This window comes from Pan paniscus, chromosome 20, assembly GCF_029289425.2.
Source record: "Pan paniscus chromosome 20, NHGRI_mPanPan1-v2.0_pri, whole genome shotgun sequence".
NCBI classification, from domain to species: domain Eukaryota; kingdom Metazoa; phylum Chordata; class Mammalia; order Primates; family Hominidae; genus Pan; species Pan paniscus.
The window spans coordinates 58,016,344-58,032,926 of NC_073269.2; the positions used below are offsets into that span (position 1 = coordinate 58,016,344).

Consider the following 16,583-nt stretch of genomic DNA (forward strand, 5'->3'; position numbering starts at 1 on the left):
TCCTGGAATCCTGCCATATTCCCAGGATGTCTAGGTTTTATTCCAAGTTAAATCCAGACTGCCACAAGGCTGAAATTAACTTACGTTAGTCCCTGTGTTTACTGAGTTTGCTTAGTCTATTCCATAACAGTATATAAGGAGTCCTTCAAGAAACAGCCACAGGAAACCTGCATCTGAATTTATGAGAAGGCTGCTATTCTGGACACCATCCGCCACATCAACTCTAGGAAGAACCACTGAAGAAATTTCCTGAGACCAAAGTGCCATGAAATAATGGCAACCCCCAGGAAGTAATCTGTTTTATCTTCAAAAACGGGACATACCATGTAAATTATGATTTTCTTGTGACATTGGCTGTCAGAGATATTAGATGCAAGCTGACAGCTAATATAATCGACAGGATCCTCCAGCCATGCATGGTGTCATAAAATTCATAATTTAGTGTTAATGCTATGAACATTATATTCCTTATCCTACTATTTTGCATGATATTGAGTTTAAAAACTAAGCTTACTTCTCTCCAGATCCTGCTTTTTGAAATTTATACTTTTTATATTAGTGAAATTGATGTTTACAGGCTTCTACAAATCTATTATGGAACAAAGGAAAGAATAAAACAAACCAAAAGTCAGTTACCTGGGCCTGGATCATTTTCTTCTGTTCTTGGAAGACAGCATTCAACTGGGATGGTCTGTCTTTGTATCTTCTGGCCTTCTCTTCAGAAGTCTCAGTCTTCAATCAAGTGTGCCCCTAGAAATGGTGAACCCCAAATCCACTTCCTTCCTCTTCAGGTTATGTTTTTTGCTCCTGAGGAGTCATAACCTGTGGGTTGAAGAGCAAATTCAATGTAAGTGGTACATTTTTTCCAGGCCCAGATACTGTCACTGCTCCTAGGCACTCATCTTAAAGCAATGCCCTCAATATAGTTAACTATATACCTTTGTTTGGAGCCCCAGAGGATTTTATACCTGTGGCCAATAATGTCTAGGATTCTTAATGTGGTGGAGGTATGCCTTTCCTCTGTGACGTTTCCGTGGAAGGACTGTGAAGGCAGGTAGGAAATGATACCCACCACAGCACCAGCCTCAGGAGATAGTGAACTCTTAGGCAGATGAGTTTTAGAAAAGAGACAATCAGCAAGGAGAGGACCTGGTCTTTGTTTTCCTTTAAATCATGTGTGCTCCCACACCTCTTCAAAAGTCTTTGTACGTACACCCTGTGAGGACATGTACTTCAGTTTGAAAGCCAATGTACTGGGCAAATCATAAGCATTGTCATAAAAACAGTACTGACAATATTTTAGGAGGTTTTAAATACATAAAAAGCTAAAATACACTAAAATAAATAAAAAGCTAATATCTAATTTACTGGATAATTAGGTGGTAAAGTTGACGTGCTCTAAGGTTTCTGTAGAATGGAAAAGTGCTAATTAGCAGAAGAATATGACAAAGGTTGCACACTACAGGTGATCTCTAGTTACAATTAACACTAGTAAGTCCAGGCACAGTGGCTCACGCCTGTAATCCCAGCACTTTGGGATGCCGAGGTGGGCGGATCACCTGACATCAGGAGTCCGAGACCAGCCTGGCCAACATGGTGAAACCCCATCTCTATAAAAATACAGTTATTCCAGAAGCTGAGGCAGAAGAATTGCTTGAACCCAGGAGACGGAGGTTGCAGTGAGACAAGCCTGTGCCATTGTACTCCAGTCTGGGCAAAAAGAGCGAAACTCCGTCTAAAAAAAAAAAAAAAACAAAAAAAAAACAAAAAAACCCCACAAACTAGTAATTGTTTTAAAGTACGTAAGTTCCATGCCAACAAAAGGGGGAAATGTAATAACAAGAAATTCATCCAAAAGAAGAGAATCAAAAACAGAGAGCAAAAAGAGCAAATACAATGCATTTAGATAGCTGTTTTAAAATAAAATGTGCTAAGAAAATTACATTACATTATTTTATGCTAAGTAAAAACAGAGCATGGATCCCAGTTAATTACATTAAATATAAATGCCTCAAAACTGTCAGAATGGATTAAAAATTAAAATCCAATAACATCTGGGGTTTATTTTATTTTATTTTAATTTTTGAGATGGAGTCTCACTCTGTCGCCCAGGCTGGAGTGCAATGATGTGATCTCGGCCTCCCGGGTTCAAGCAATTCTCTGCCTTAGCCTCCCAAGTAGCTGGGTTTACAGGCACCTGCTGCAGGGAGCCGAAGGCCCGTGGGACGTGACCAACTCAGCATTCCACTGGAGGCTACAGATCAAACAGCAAACTGTTTATCATGAATGCAGGATGTCAGCAAACTCATGACTGCTCCGGCTGACGGCTGAGGAAGGTTTGCTGGAGGCAGTCACTCCCTGGCGCCGTTATCTACTGCGACATCTAGAGAATGCAGTCTTGCAAGACTACTCTGGACCGAGCAGCTGACCCCTTCTTCCACCTCCCCTTCTGTCTCTTTTGCCTAATAAATATGAAGGGCTGTGTAAAGCTCAGGGCCCTTGTCCCCTAGAGGCAAAGTGCCCCCTGATCCCTTCTTCCAAATATACTCTTTTGTCTCATCTTTATTCCCGTGTTCACCCCCCTTTGTTTAGTCCACCTAGGTCCGTGCAGGTTACAAATGGCAACCAGAACAGGGACTCCAAGCACGCCCAACTAGCAGCATCCAATCATGGGACTTCAAAGACGTGAATGAAGAAGGTCTGCTGGAGCAGAGGAACTGAAACTGACTAGGCGAAAGGGGACCCGGGGAAGAGTCTGCCGGCAGCAGATATAAGGTTTATCTTTAGATATAAGGTTTATATCTTTAGATATAAGTACCTAAAGAGGTACTGGGAGCAGTGCTTTAAAGAAGTACTGGGAAGTTTTCTGACTCAGGGTAACAAGGGAAAGAATTTGTCTATTGAAGAAAAACATTATGTGCAGTTGCTTAAAGTTCTGTTGAGACAAGTCTGCAGCTCAGGTTAATTCGCAGACACTAACCTCCTGCAGAAGCCACAAAAGGTTATTACACATAACCATGGTTTCCACAGGCAGGCACTCTTGATGTGGAAAATTGGGATACAGCAGGAGAAGGATTAAAACAGGCTCATCAAAAAGGTCTTAAAGTTGATTCTTCTGTTTTCCCCACTTGGAGTTTAGTTCGTACTGTACTTCTGCCATTATCTCATTATTATTCTGCAGGACAGCAAGCTGAATCTAAAAATCTGAAAGAATCTGTTGACCCACCCACAGCTCCAATTAAAAATAAAAAACAGGAGAGGGAGGATAAAAATTGGCCTATACCGCCTCCTTCAGTTGCAGAAACATCTGTACTGCCTCCTTCGGTGGCAGAAATAGAAACCCTAATACAAAGAATTTAATGCTCTGCTGCCGTAGCTGGAGAGCCCTTAGGACATTGTGCTTTTCCTATTTCCATCAGGCCTGATCCAAAAAATCCACAGCAGATTATTCATGAACACACCCCACTAGAGTTTAAGTTGTTGAAGGAATTAAAAGCGAGAGTGGTAAATAATGGCATACAGAGCCCATTCACCTTAGGATTGCTAGAATCTGTGTTTGGTGCTATGCGTTTTTTACCCTTTGATGTGAGACACTTGGCGCGAACTTGCTTGTCTGCTAGTGCATATCTGACATGGAATTTAAATTGGCAAGAAATGTGTGCAGACCAGGCTAAACAGAACCATGCTGCTGGACACGGAGACATTACAGAGGATATGCTGTTAGGTCATGGCCCTTAGATGTAGAACGTCAAATGGCACTCCCAGATGCTGCTTATCAGCAGTGTACACAGGCCGCTAAATGCGCCTGGGCCACAATGCTGAAGAGGGAGTCCCAGTACAATCCTTTTTACATATCATGCAAGGGTTGCAGGAACCCTATGCACAATTTCTTGCAAGATTACATGAGGCACTGAAGCGTCAGAGTCCTCATACTGTGGCTGCAGAAATGCTAACCTTAACTTTAGCTTTTGAGAATGCAAACGTGTACTGTAAACGTGCACTGGCACCAGTGAGGTGTACAAAAAACTTGGGAAATTTTCTCAGAGCTTGTCAGGATGTAGGAACTGAGCTTCATCGATCTGCAAAGTTAGCATAAGCAATGGCTAATTTAGCAGTTGACAAATCTAAAAGGAGCCAAGGGTCAAACCCTAAAATGGGAAAATGTTGTAATTGTGGAAAAACTGGACATCTAAAAAAGGAATGCCGCCAGATCTCAGGACAGAAAGGATATTACAATGCAGTTCACTCCCTAGCAGAAAAAACACTAGGACTCTGTACTCGCCATAACAAAGGAAATCACTGGGCTACCCAGTGCTGCTCAAAATTTCATCAGAATGGCACCCCATTGGTAAATGAGATGGGGGCCTGCACCCGGGCCCCTCAAACAATGAGGGCATTCCCAATGCAGACCACAACCCCACTTCAGGGATGGGTTCCTGGAGGCACATTGATTCCCTCAACCCACACCAGGAAGTGCAGGATTAGATCTACCCACCAGAGAAAGAATCACATTAGTTAGGGGAGAAAAACCTATTTGGGTATTTGGGGACCTTTACCAACAGGATACACAGGACTAATTTTAGGTAAAAGCTGCCTTAACTTGCAAGGCATCACTGTAGTCCCAGGAATGACTGACTCCGATTATGAAGGAGAAATTCAAGTAGTTTTAATGTCACAAGATCTTTGGGTTTTTGAACTGGGAGAATATATTGCTCAATTATTGCTTATTCCCTGTGAATTACACCCTTCCCCATGAAAAGAGAAATGAGGAAATAAAGGGTTTGGGAGCACAACTACACGGGAAATCTATCTTTCCCAACCCATAGCCTCTAATAGACCTACCTGTGTAGTACACGTTAAAGGAAAGAAATTTTATGGGCTTATGGACATGGGAGCTGATGTGTCAGTCATATCTATAGGATGGGCACATCAAACATTACAACGTATGTTGAAAAAACAAAAAGGGGGTATAGGAGGCCAACTACCACCTCAATCAAAACTACATTTAGCCTTATTTACTTTAAATTTTCTGACTCCTGGTATGGATGGTAAGACTCCAGCAGAAAGACATTGGCAAGTGTTAGAGGAAAAAAGCAAAGTTTATCTGAAAGTGTTATGGAAATCCCCAGAAGGACGACAATGGAAAGGCCCGGTAGATTTACTGACCTGGGGAAGAGGGTATGCTTGTGTGTTTACAGGAGATGGACAAGCCATGTGGGTGCCCTCAAGGTGCATGCGACCATGGAATGGGAGACTGGAGGAACCCAGGGTGGCCAACCATGGGCCCAGTCCCTCCTGTACGAGCTATGAGTCAGCTGAGCCTGAGTGCAAAGATGGAGAGAAGGCCAACCAGAGTCATGATGACATCAACCCCCATAACCTGGAGACAACTCAAGAAAACCACGCAGGAAGCTGAGAAACTACTGGAGTGTCAGGGACAGGCAAAACCCCTGATTCCATGCTCTTGGCCATGTTAACCATAATGTCCTGTGTGCTACGTTTTCCCTGTGCATAGGCAAAAACATATTGGGCATATGTTCCCAATCCCCCAGCAGTATGGCCTATACTTTGGAGCTCACTCCTCCTGAGATTTATCACGATCAGGTAGAGTGGGCTCCAGGACCCCTAACTCCCCGTGACATAGAACAGTTAGACTCTCAGAACAATGTCATTAATTATACCACTCCACTGGAAGGACTCCCATTGTTTATCACCACAAAGACGTCGCTCAGCCATAGCTGTCTTGCAATTCAAGCTCAAACATGGTTGAGTCACTATGGAAAAATTATGTACTTATTAGGTCTTGGTTCTATTAATGTAACTGGTGTGCTAACCAATCATTCCCAGTCCAGTCATCCTAACTGTGCTGATTATACAGAATGGATTCCATCCAATAGTTCCTACCCCACTCCGTGGACCCAGTGTCTTGATCCACTGGCTAGTAAACAATATATGTCAACTGAAGACACTGTGGATTGGGAACCTAAAGGTCAATTAGATGGAAAAGGTGAAAGTCAGAAATCATGGCACAAACTTCACTGGCATTGGCGGCAAGCTTTTAATGCTTCTTCTTTATACAACACCAGAATCCAATCCCAGTCTGCTGCTCAGATTGCTTGGCATGGAGCAGGCTTTAGCCCACCTCTTCCTCAGTTGCATTATCTGGGGAGGAAAGGACCAATTCAAGAAACTATATGGAAGGCAGCACTCCCATTTATGAATGGCAACATCTGGATTGGAACGCTGTCTAATAATAGCAATAGTAAGCAACACAGTCTTAATGTTGCATTTGTAAAGAATATCACCACTCAGTTTACAGTTTGTGTTTTTAATCCTTATGCCTTTTTGGCAGCTAAGAAGAACCAGCTTCAGGTAAACAATACCCAATTGACCTGTAAATCTTGCCAGTTATATCACACTGCATTAATCATAGCACATTACGAACACATAATATCTCTACTTTGATAATGTTGGGTTGCATCCCTGGGCTATGGATTCCTGTTAATCTGTCTGAGCCTTGGGCTGCCACACCTGCTTTGCATTTTTGTAACACTTCTTCTAACTCAGCTTACTCACTGTGTCCGTAGAGCCTTAGGCATAATTTTTGCTATTGTTTCCTTGGTCAAACTAATAACTTCTGTTGTGATATCTTCTGTAACTCTGCATAATTCTATTCAAACATCTCAGTAGGTGGAGAACTGGACACGCACAGCTGACCAAGCGAGGCTACTTCAGAATAAAATTAACACTGAGTTACAAACTGAAGCGGCAATGTTGAAATCCACGGTTCTGTGGTTAGAACAGGTACAAAGCTTGCAGTTGCAGCAGCAATTGCGTCATCATTTTAATCACATTCATATTTGCGTAACTAACTCAGAATATAACCAAAGTGAGTATCCGTGGGACCTTGTGAAAGCCCATTTGCAAGGAGCTTTCACATCCAACATCACCTTTGATATTGGTGAATTACAAAACAAAATTCTTGATTTAAATAGGCAAACTCAAGAATTTCAGCCTTCTTTAGAAGACTGGACTGAATTCCAGGAAGGCCTGGAGAGCCTCAACCCTTGGACCTATCTAAGGCACCACATTAACATCTTATATGTAGTTCTTGGAGTAATGTTGTTTTGTCTCTGTCTTCTGTTTATAGTCTGTAAAATCGGATGGACCGCCAATCGGAGAATGAGAGCTGCCCAGCCCGGTCTTACATTCTTTCAATTAATACATAAACAGAAAGGGGGATATGCAGGGAGCCGAAGGCCCATGGGACGGGACCAACTCAGCATTCCACTGGAGGCTATATGATCAAACAGCAAACTGTTGATCATGAATACAGGATGTGAGCAAACTCAGGACTGCTCCTGCCAACATAAGGTTTGCTGGAGGCCATCACTCCCTGGCACCGAGGTTATCTACTGCGACATCTAGAGAATGCAGTCCTGCAAGCCTACTCTGAACTGAGCAGCTGACCCCTTCTTCCACCCCCCCACCCTCCTATCTCTTTTGCCTAATAAATACGGAGGGCTGTGTAAAGCTCAGGGCCCTTGTCCACTAGAGGCAAGGTGCTCCCTGACCCCTTCTCCCAAATATACTCTTTTGTCTCCTGTCTTTATTCCCACGTTCACCCCCCTTTGTGCAGTCCCACAGGTCCATGTGGGTTACGGCCCGCCACCACGCCTGGCTGATTTTTGTACTTTTAGTAGAGATCGGATTTCACCATCTTGGTCAGGCTGGCCTTGAACTCCTGATCTCATCACACACCCGCCTCAGCCTCCCCACATGCGGTTATTATAGTTGATATGTCTGAACAAAATGATATGGGAAGTTTGAGAATAAAAGGTTGGAGACAATATGCCACAGAGAGAGTAACCAAAGATAATCTGTTATAACTATATCTCAGACAAAACTGACCAGAAATCCTAAAGAATTAACAGAGAGAAAGAGAAACAATGCTCACTGAAAAGAGGTGAAATTTGGCTCTTCATTCATAGAAATACACCATATGTATACCCCTAACAACAGTCTTGAAATGTATACAGCAAAAAATAGAACCAAAAACAAGCAATAGAAAATTCAGACTAAAGACTTTAACAGACCTTTCCTAGTAACTGACAGAACAGACCATCAACAAACAAAATAAAATTTATAAATGAGAAAGAAATGAATCTTGTATCTGAGGAATGTGACTCCCTTTAAATTATCAGGTCTAGAGAGGCATTAAAATGTGACAGCAGTCTTTCTGACAGGGGTTCCCCTGAAAAAAAGAAAAAAGAAAAAATTAAAAACTAAAAAAAAAAATTTAATGTGACAATAGTCACATCTCATTTCCCCCTCAAGCTAAATAATTATCTCTTAAAGCCACTTGCTATGTAGGCTCTAGACTAACTCACACCAAGTAGCCATAAAATGCCATTCACTGGACATCCATTCACTGGACATCGTAACTCATAAAACCCCACAGTTAACAATGTATAGCCAATTGTTAATTGATATTATTTCTGTAAACCAATGAGAATTCTTGCCAAACAACTTTATGTCAGCTCACGGTTTGTTCCCTTTTGACTTTAAAACCTGTTTCTAACAAAATCCTAACAGAGCACTTAACCAAGGCAACCTGAAAGTATTTTCCCAGGCAGCTGTCCTCATTTTGGCTCAAGTAAACTCTTTAAAATTGTATTTTGTGCAGTTTCCTCTTTTAGGCTGACATAAACGATATCATTTAGAAGAACTCGAATATATTTTTAAAATCAGATTTACTGAGATAAATTTTAACAGTTTTAAATAAATGCAAAGATGTACTATAAAGATGGGTTGGAAAACAAAGCATTTTAAAAATGTCAAGTCTCCCAAATCTACAGATTCAATGAAATCACAGTCACAATCCCAAACTGATAATGAAAAGTTTAAATAGCTATAAACTTTTTTTTAAAGTTTGAAAAAAAAGTTAGAAGACTTGCCATATCAGTTATGAGGACTTATAAAGCTACTTTAATTAGGACAGCACAATATTAGTACAATAACAGGCAAATAGGACAAAGGAACAGAATAAAATCCTTATAAGCAGAATTAAGCACATATAGAGACTCAATGACAATGATAGCACTACAGGGAAGTAGATAAAAGCTGTCTTTTCAATAAATGGAACTGAGGGCGCCGTGGCTCATGCCTGTAATCCTAGCACTTTGGGAGGCTGAGGAAGGTGTGGGGGAAAGAAAGAGAGATCAGACTGTTACTGTGTCTATATAGAAAGAGGAAGACATAAGAAACTCCATTTTCATCTGTATGAAGAAAAATTCCTCTGTCTTGAGATACTGTTAATCTGTAACCCTAGCTCCAACCCTGTGCTCAGAAACATGTGCTATATTGACTCAAGGTTTAATGGATTTAGGGCTGTGCAGGCTGTGCTTTGTTAAAATGTGTTTGCAGGCAGTATGCTTGGTAAAAGTCATCGCCATTCTCCAGTCTCGGTTACCCAGGGACACAATGCACTGCGGAAGGCCGCGGGGACCTCTGCCCTAGAAAGCCTGGGTACTGTCCAAGGTTTCCTCCCACTGAGACAGCCTGAGATATGGTCTCGTGGGAAGGGAAAGACCTGACCATCTCCCAGCCCAACACCCGTAAAGGGTCTGTGCTGAGGAGGATTAGTGAAAGAGGAAGGCCTCTTTACAGTTAAAATAAGAGGAAGGCACCTGTCTCCTGCTCCTCCCTGGGAATGGAATGTCCCGGTATAAAACCCAATCGTACATTCTATTTACTAAGATAGGAGAAAACCACCTTATAACTAAAGGTGAGACATACTGGTGGCAATACTACTCTTTACTACACTAAGATGTTTGTGTAAAGTCAAACATAAATCTGGCCTATGTACACAACAAGGCACAGCACCTTTCCTTAAACTTATTTATAACACAGAGTCCTTTACTCACATGTTTTCCTACTGACCCTCTCCCCACCATTACCCTATAGTGCTGCCACACCCCCCTCACCAAGATGGTAAAAATAGTAATCAATAAATACTAACAAAACTCAGAGACCAGTGCCAGTGTGGGTCCTCCATATACTGAACACCAGTCCCCTGGGCCCACTTTTCTTCCTCTATACTTTCTCTCTGTGTCTTATTTCTTTTCTCAGTCTCTCACTTCCGCCTTGCGAAAAATACCCACAGGTGTGGAGGGGCAGGCCCCCTTCAGGCAGGTGGACCACTTGAGCCAGAGTTGGAGACCAGCCTGGCCATCATGGTGAAACCCCATCTCTACTAAAAATACAAAAATTAGCCAGGCAAGGTGGCACCTGCTGGTAATTCCAGCTACTCGGGAGGCCGTGGCACAAGAATCACTTGAGCCCAGAAGGCAGAGGTTGCAGTTGAGCCAAGCACGCCACTACACTCCAGCCTGGGTGACGAGAGCAAGACTCTATCTAAAAAAAAAAAAAAAAAAAAATCAATAAATGGTACTGGGAATGGGGACAGAAAGTTAAAACCCCCCTCACAACATACACAAAAACCATTTTAGAATCAACTGTCAATTTCAATGGTAGAAACATATCAATAAAGCTTTAAAGAACATTAATATAGGAGAATCTCTCAATGTTATTAGGGTATGGCCAGATATTTTAAAGAGGCCACATAAAGCACCGTATAAAGCAAACTATATCCTGCTAGGGGAACTGTAAGTGGTACAACCACTTTAGAAAACAGTTTGACATCTATTTAGACGGAGGTTATACACACCCTATGAAGCAGCAATTTTCCTCCGAGGTGCACATCTAGATATACATCTCTGCCTCCCCCATATGAGAGCACATATGAACCAAAAGACATTTACACAAATTTTCACACATGCATTATTCTCAATAATACAAGCTTTAGGTAATACAAATGTAATTAATAATAGAAAAAACTGCTATATTTTACATAATGGAATGTGATAGAAAACCTATTATACCTTTGGTCCAGCCTGCAAGAATGCTTTTTACATTTTTGAAAGACTGTAAAACAAAAAGCAAATTAGCATATGCAAGAGACCATATATAGCCTGCAAACCCTAAAATATTTACTGTAAATTTGCCTGATCCTTGTCATTGAGCAAAGAAAATATACTCAGATGCAACAGGAAAGACCCTCACCAATAATGAGCAAAAGAAGGCTGACACAAAAAAAGAGTGATGTACAATTCCACTGATATACAGAGTTTAAAATAGGCAAAACTGTATTAACTACGATGATAAATAATGATTAATTATATAAAGAAAAGCCTAAAATACTTTTCGGTGTGAGGATGGAAAAAGGCTCACAGAACACCACTGGTGTGCTGACCATATTCTATTTCTTGACCTGGGCAATGACTGCTTATACATATATTGCCTCCATGATAATTAAATTGTACATTTAAAATATATAAATCTAGAAAAATTAACAAAGTAAAGGAAGAGATCAACCATACCAAACAGTTTACCTCCAGGAAAGGTGTTAACTCCAGACAACACAACGGGTGAATTTTACAGGTGGGTAACAAAACAAGAACGTCCACTAACACCCTATTTTCCTACTTTGTACTGGAAAGTTGAGCCAGTGCATTAAGATAAGAATGAATTATAAGCATTAGAAAGTAAGACAGAAAATTAAGGTTATTTTCAGGCGATATCATCACGAACATGGAAAAAGAGATTCAAGAAATTACATATTTAAAAAAGAAAATGCTCCCTCAGAAACTCCCAGGCAGATTTTCGCATACATAGTTGGCTACAATTGCACCATACGCCTAAGCTCATTTCCATGTCAAACCTATCACTAGCAATGGCAGTTGGAACCAGCAAGATTGGCTAAGACCAACCAGGCCTTACTAAGAAACTGGGATTTGGGTCACCTTGCCACAGGGATGAATACTTCACGAAATGGAGATTCTGTCAAGAAAGTGTGAATATAAGGCGGGCAAGCAACACTCACTATATATTAAGAAGTGAAGGCCGGGCGCGGTGGCTCACGCCTGTAATCCCAGCACTTTGGAAGGCCAAGGTGGGCGGATCACCTGAGGTCAGGAGTTCGAGACCAACCTGCCCAACGTGGTAAAACCCTGTCTCTACTAAAAATACAAAAACTAGCCGGGCGTGGTGGCGTGCACCTGCAATCCCAGCTACTCAGGAGGCTGAGGCAGGAGAATCGCTTGAACCCGGGAGGCGGAGATTGCAGTGAGCCGAGATCGCGCCATTGCACTCCAGCCTGGGAGACAAAAGTGAAACTCCGTCTCAAAAAATAAAAAATAAATAAATAAAAAATAAAAGAAGTGAATGCAGAGGTTGGCAACATTTTCGATTTTGCCGGCCACGAGGTCTCTGTCACAACAACTCAACCGCTGCCTTTGCAGCCATAGACAATATATAATCGGAGGGTATGACTGAACTTGACCCCCCGATCTGTAAATAGCCACCCCAAGGATCAGAAGAGTAGATATATGGTTTCGAACTAATGCTGGGGGCTGTGTCGCCTTTTGCCCCAGTAACCGAGGTTCGAACCTCAACCCAGGACCCAGGGCTCCAAAGTCTCAAAAGCTTCAGCCCTCACAAGCCTTTGTACCACAGACACTGGCCCCATGCCTCTTACTCATCCGAACCACGGACCAGACACTCTACAGCGATGGACATCCTCCCAGACTCCAACATCACTGAGTTCCAAATTAAATCCTGAACCCGAAGCAGACGCCGCATCGATCCTAATCGCCACCTCCATCCTTTACGAGCAGAGTGATCCATACCTTGACAGTTAGGACACGGTCGTTGATCACTACAGACCCTTAGTCATTGTACTCACACCAAAGGCACGCGGACCACAGACAGGGGGATCACAGACTCCCACCAGGTACCTCCCAAATGCCTGTACCCCGGCGCTCCCCAGTCTTCCTGCCAAAAACTACGTGGTCCAGGGTACACCACGTCCTCAGATCTCCCAAACCTTCCACTGAGACAAAACCTGAACTAGGACAAAAAAATTTCAGGGACAAAACCACACACTGACCTCTATTTTCTCCAGATACACAAGAAGGGCCTCAACGTTACACTTCCGTAAACTGCTCCTACTTCTGGAGTCCTCGCACGGGTTTATGGTCCACCTACGGCGGCCGAGGAGAACCTAAAATGTTTAAAAGAGCAAGGACAACCGTATTTACGGCAGTTCCTACTCCGTAAAATGGCCGCGCCCATAGCCGTGGCTCCTGACGGCAGCCATGTTTGAAAATTGGACGCACAGAAGGCAGTGGCAGGTTTTTGAGCCAGCAGCCAGGGAAGAAGAGAAGTCACTGAAATCGCCTCGTTTCCTGGCACTTAAAGTCTTGCGAAAGGGGGCAGATTTTCAGAGACTCAGGCTTTATCAGGCAAATATGGGGCAAGCTAAATTGCCTTTAGCGCTTTTCCATCCACTTTGTTAAATTAAAAAAAAAAAAGGTTTTGAAAAAGACAAGTAACAGTGCAGCCAGGTGTAGGTATCCCAGAGAATGAATTGGAAATGGAAAAGGTAACAGATCAGGTAGAAAGGGAAAAGGCAACACATCAGGTAGGCAGACACCCACGGGAAAGCGTCTGGCGAAAAATAGCTTGCAGGAAGCGGTTTTTAAGAACAGAAAAATAGCAGGTATTCGGGGGGGCGGGTGGTGAAGAAAGAAAAAAATTATAATTTTTTTTGAGACGGAGTCTTGCTCTGTCGCCAGGCTGGAGTACAGTGGCGAGATCTGGGCTCACTGCAACCTCTGCCTCCCTGGTTCAAGCGATTCTCCTGCCTTAGCCTCCCAAGTAGCTGGGACTACAGGCACGCGCCACCACGCCCAGCTAATTTTTGTATTTTTAGTAGAGACTGGGTTTCACCATGTTGGCCAAGATGGTCTCGACCTCCTGACCTCGTGATCTGATCTGCCTGTCTCGGCCTCCCAAAGTGCTGGGATTACAGGTGTGAGCCACCACGCCTGGCCTCGAAAAAATGATTATTATTTACAAAAAAGAAGAAGAAGGAAGAGGAGGACGAGAAGGAAGAGAAAAGAGAAAAGAGGAGAAAAGAAGAGAAAAGAGAGGAGAGAAAAGAGATTTTGAGAAAGAATTAGGATGTGAGCCTGGCCACGACAGACTAAAGGAATTGGGTCTCCTAGAAAGGCCACTTTTAGTAAAGGTGCCAATGGGAAGAGCAGAACCAGAATTGACAGTATAAAAATATTGTTAAGAGTTTTTGACAAAAGTGCCAAGACAATTCAATAAGGATAGTCTTTTCAACAAGCGGCACTGGGATAATTGGATATCCACATCCAGAAAAATGAGTTAAGACCCTCAAACCATACACAAAAGTTAACTCAAAATAGATCATAGATCTAAGTTTAAGAGAAAGTATAAAACTTAGAGAAGGAAAAGGGAGATAATCTTCATGGACATGAGTTAATTCTGAGAGGAGAGTAAAGGATGACCCATAAAACGAAATAAAATTAATAAAGTGGACTTTATTTTTTTTTAAGTTTGTGCTTCTAAACACAACATTTAAGAAAGTGAAGTGGGGCACGGTGGCTCACACCTGTAATCCCAGCACTTTGGAAGGCCGAGGCAGGCGGATCATCTGAGGTCAGGAGTTCCAGACCAGCCTGGCCAACAAAGCGAAACCAGTCTCTACTAAAAATACAAAAATTACCCGGACGTGGTGGCGCGCGCCTGTGATCCCAGCTACTCGGGAGCCTGAGACAGGAGAATCGCTTGAATCCGGGAGGCGGAGGTTGCAGTAAGCCGAGATCGCGCCACTGCACCCCAGCCTGGGCGACAGAGCAAGACTCCTCGGTAAAGACACCACTTCGTCACCCTGAATTACTCTGATTTTTATGGGTACAATGAGAATAGTGGACGTACGAAGACAAAGTTTTTAAATAGAAACCTTCAGGACAGATTTGGACTTGAAAGACTGACAGGAAGTGTTTCCAGCATCCAGTTAGTCTCAAAGCAACCACTAACCTTCAACTGCACACCTCAAAGCCTCCAGCCTCATTACATTCTCAAACACAGACAAGCCCCGTCTTCCCCTAAATAAAATTGCCTTCAAATTCAATTTAAAACTTACCACAGAGGCACTCCTTTGACACTCCTCCCCCTAGACCTTTCATTCACGCCACTCCTCTTCCTAGCTCGGGCTTCTCTGTATCTGAGCCCCATATTAAATTGCAAATCTGAGCAAAAAACAGCATTCACTGAGACACACTTTCCCCAGTTTTCTATTACTGAGACTCATGAAAAGTGAACATACAGACCTCAAGCTCTGTCCGTGGGACCCTCAGTCATTAAACTCTTAAAACTAAGCCTTAACCTTTGACATCCCAAGGGTCCCTTTCTCACACCCATATTCCTCGGTGACTAAACTGAAATAAAACCCCTGAACACGGACATTCACATGCGTTTCCACTTCATGGTCCCCACAAGCTCCCCATCCGGATTCACACGCAGCATCAGGCTTTCAAGGCTACAGTAGCAGCTGCCAAAGGCTGAACACGTATCAGAACCTACTTCCGATTCTGGAATTCTGGTGCTGCAACCCCATCCTTCGCCATCTCTAAGAACACCGAGAGACTGGGAAGCGGGCTTCCGGAGAGGGATATGGGACATTTCCTAAAGTCCAAGTTCTGGCTTTGAACATTTTATATGAGGTAACATAGCTGTTTTACCTCATAGAGCATATTATGTCATTTCTGATGGGAGTGACTGTAGATTATTAGTGGAGTGACAGACACGCACATCAACAGAATAGAGTCAAGAAATGGACACAAGAACAGGCAACTGATTTTTACAAATGTTCAAAATCAATTTAATGGAAAGAGGACAGTGTTTTCAATACTGTTGAATCAACTGGGCAACCACAGGCTGAACTTTAAATTAACCCTTACCCTATATACAAAGATGAATTTAAATGGATATTGCTAAATATTAAAAAAGCAAAACTGGCTGGGCGTGGTGTCTCACGCCTGTAATCCCAGCACTTGGGGAGGCTGAGGTGGCCGGATCACGAGGTCAGGAGATCGAGACCATCTTGGCCAACATGGTGAAACCCCGTCTCTACTAAAAATACAAAAATTAGCTGAGCATGCCAGTGCGTGCCTGTAATCCTAGCTACTTGGGAGGCTGAGGCAGGAGAATCACCTGAACCCAGGAGGCGGAGGTTGCAGTGAGCCAAGATCATGCCATTGAACTCCAGCCTGGGTGAGAGAGTGAGACTCTGTCTCAAAAAAAAAAAAAAAAAAAAAAAAAGCAAAACTACATTATTTTGTCAAAGGTAGTAGAAAAAGAATTATCAATTACAGTAAGGAAGGAATACTTAGATGCAATCCCAAAACCCCACAATCCATTAAAAAAAAAAAAAGGCTGGGTGCAATGGCTCACACCTGTAATCCCAGCACTTTGGGAGGCCATGGTGGACAGATCACCTGAGGTCAGGAGTTTGAGTCCAGTCTGGCCAACACGGTGAAACCCCAATCTCTACAAAAGTACAAAAATTAGTGGGGCATGATGGCAGGTGCCTGTAATCCCAGCTACTGGGGAGGCTGAGGCAGAAGAATCACTTGAACCTGGGAGGCGGA

General features: G+C 42.9%; 2 protein-coding genes across 16 annotated transcripts in view; one reads left to right on the forward strand and one right to left on the reverse strand.

Annotated features, from left to right (window-relative positions):
- Positions 1-7,589, forward strand: part of ZNF613 (zinc finger protein 613) — a 59,236-nt gene extending 51,647 nt beyond the window's left edge. For 5 of the 10 annotated variants that reach the window (XM_055103576.2, XM_003813665.5, XM_008966227.4 and 2 more), the window contains one exon: positions 7,151-7,589. The gene's annotated coding sequence lies outside the window, so the exon portion shown is untranslated. Of the gene's footprint in view, positions 1-2,592; positions 2,776-5,198; positions 6,805-7,150 lie in introns of all 10 variants that reach the window. The other 5 variants (XM_055103579.2, XM_055103580.2, XM_055103578.2 and 2 more) reach the window with 5 other exon arrangements.
- The window catches only part of ZNF350 (zinc finger protein 350), a 31,918-nt gene extending 16,285 nt beyond the window's left edge, over positions 1-15,633 (reverse strand). For 2 of the 6 annotated variants that reach the window (XM_063600572.1, XM_063600570.1), the window contains exons 1-3: positions 10,944-13,064; positions 10,291-10,416; positions 637-822 (exon numbers count right to left, since the gene is read on the reverse strand). In XM_063600572.1, the coding sequence (XP_063456642.1) occupies positions 637-651 (15 nt within the window). In that variant the 5' untranslated portion in view covers positions 652-822; positions 10,291-10,416; positions 10,944-13,064. Of the gene's footprint in view, positions 1-636; positions 823-10,290; positions 10,417-10,943; positions 13,821-15,516 lie in introns of those variants that run through there. The other 4 variants (XM_063600571.1, XM_055103583.2, XM_034944294.3 and 1 more) reach the window with 4 other exon arrangements.
- Between the last annotated feature and the right edge of the window lie 950 nt (positions 15,634-16,583).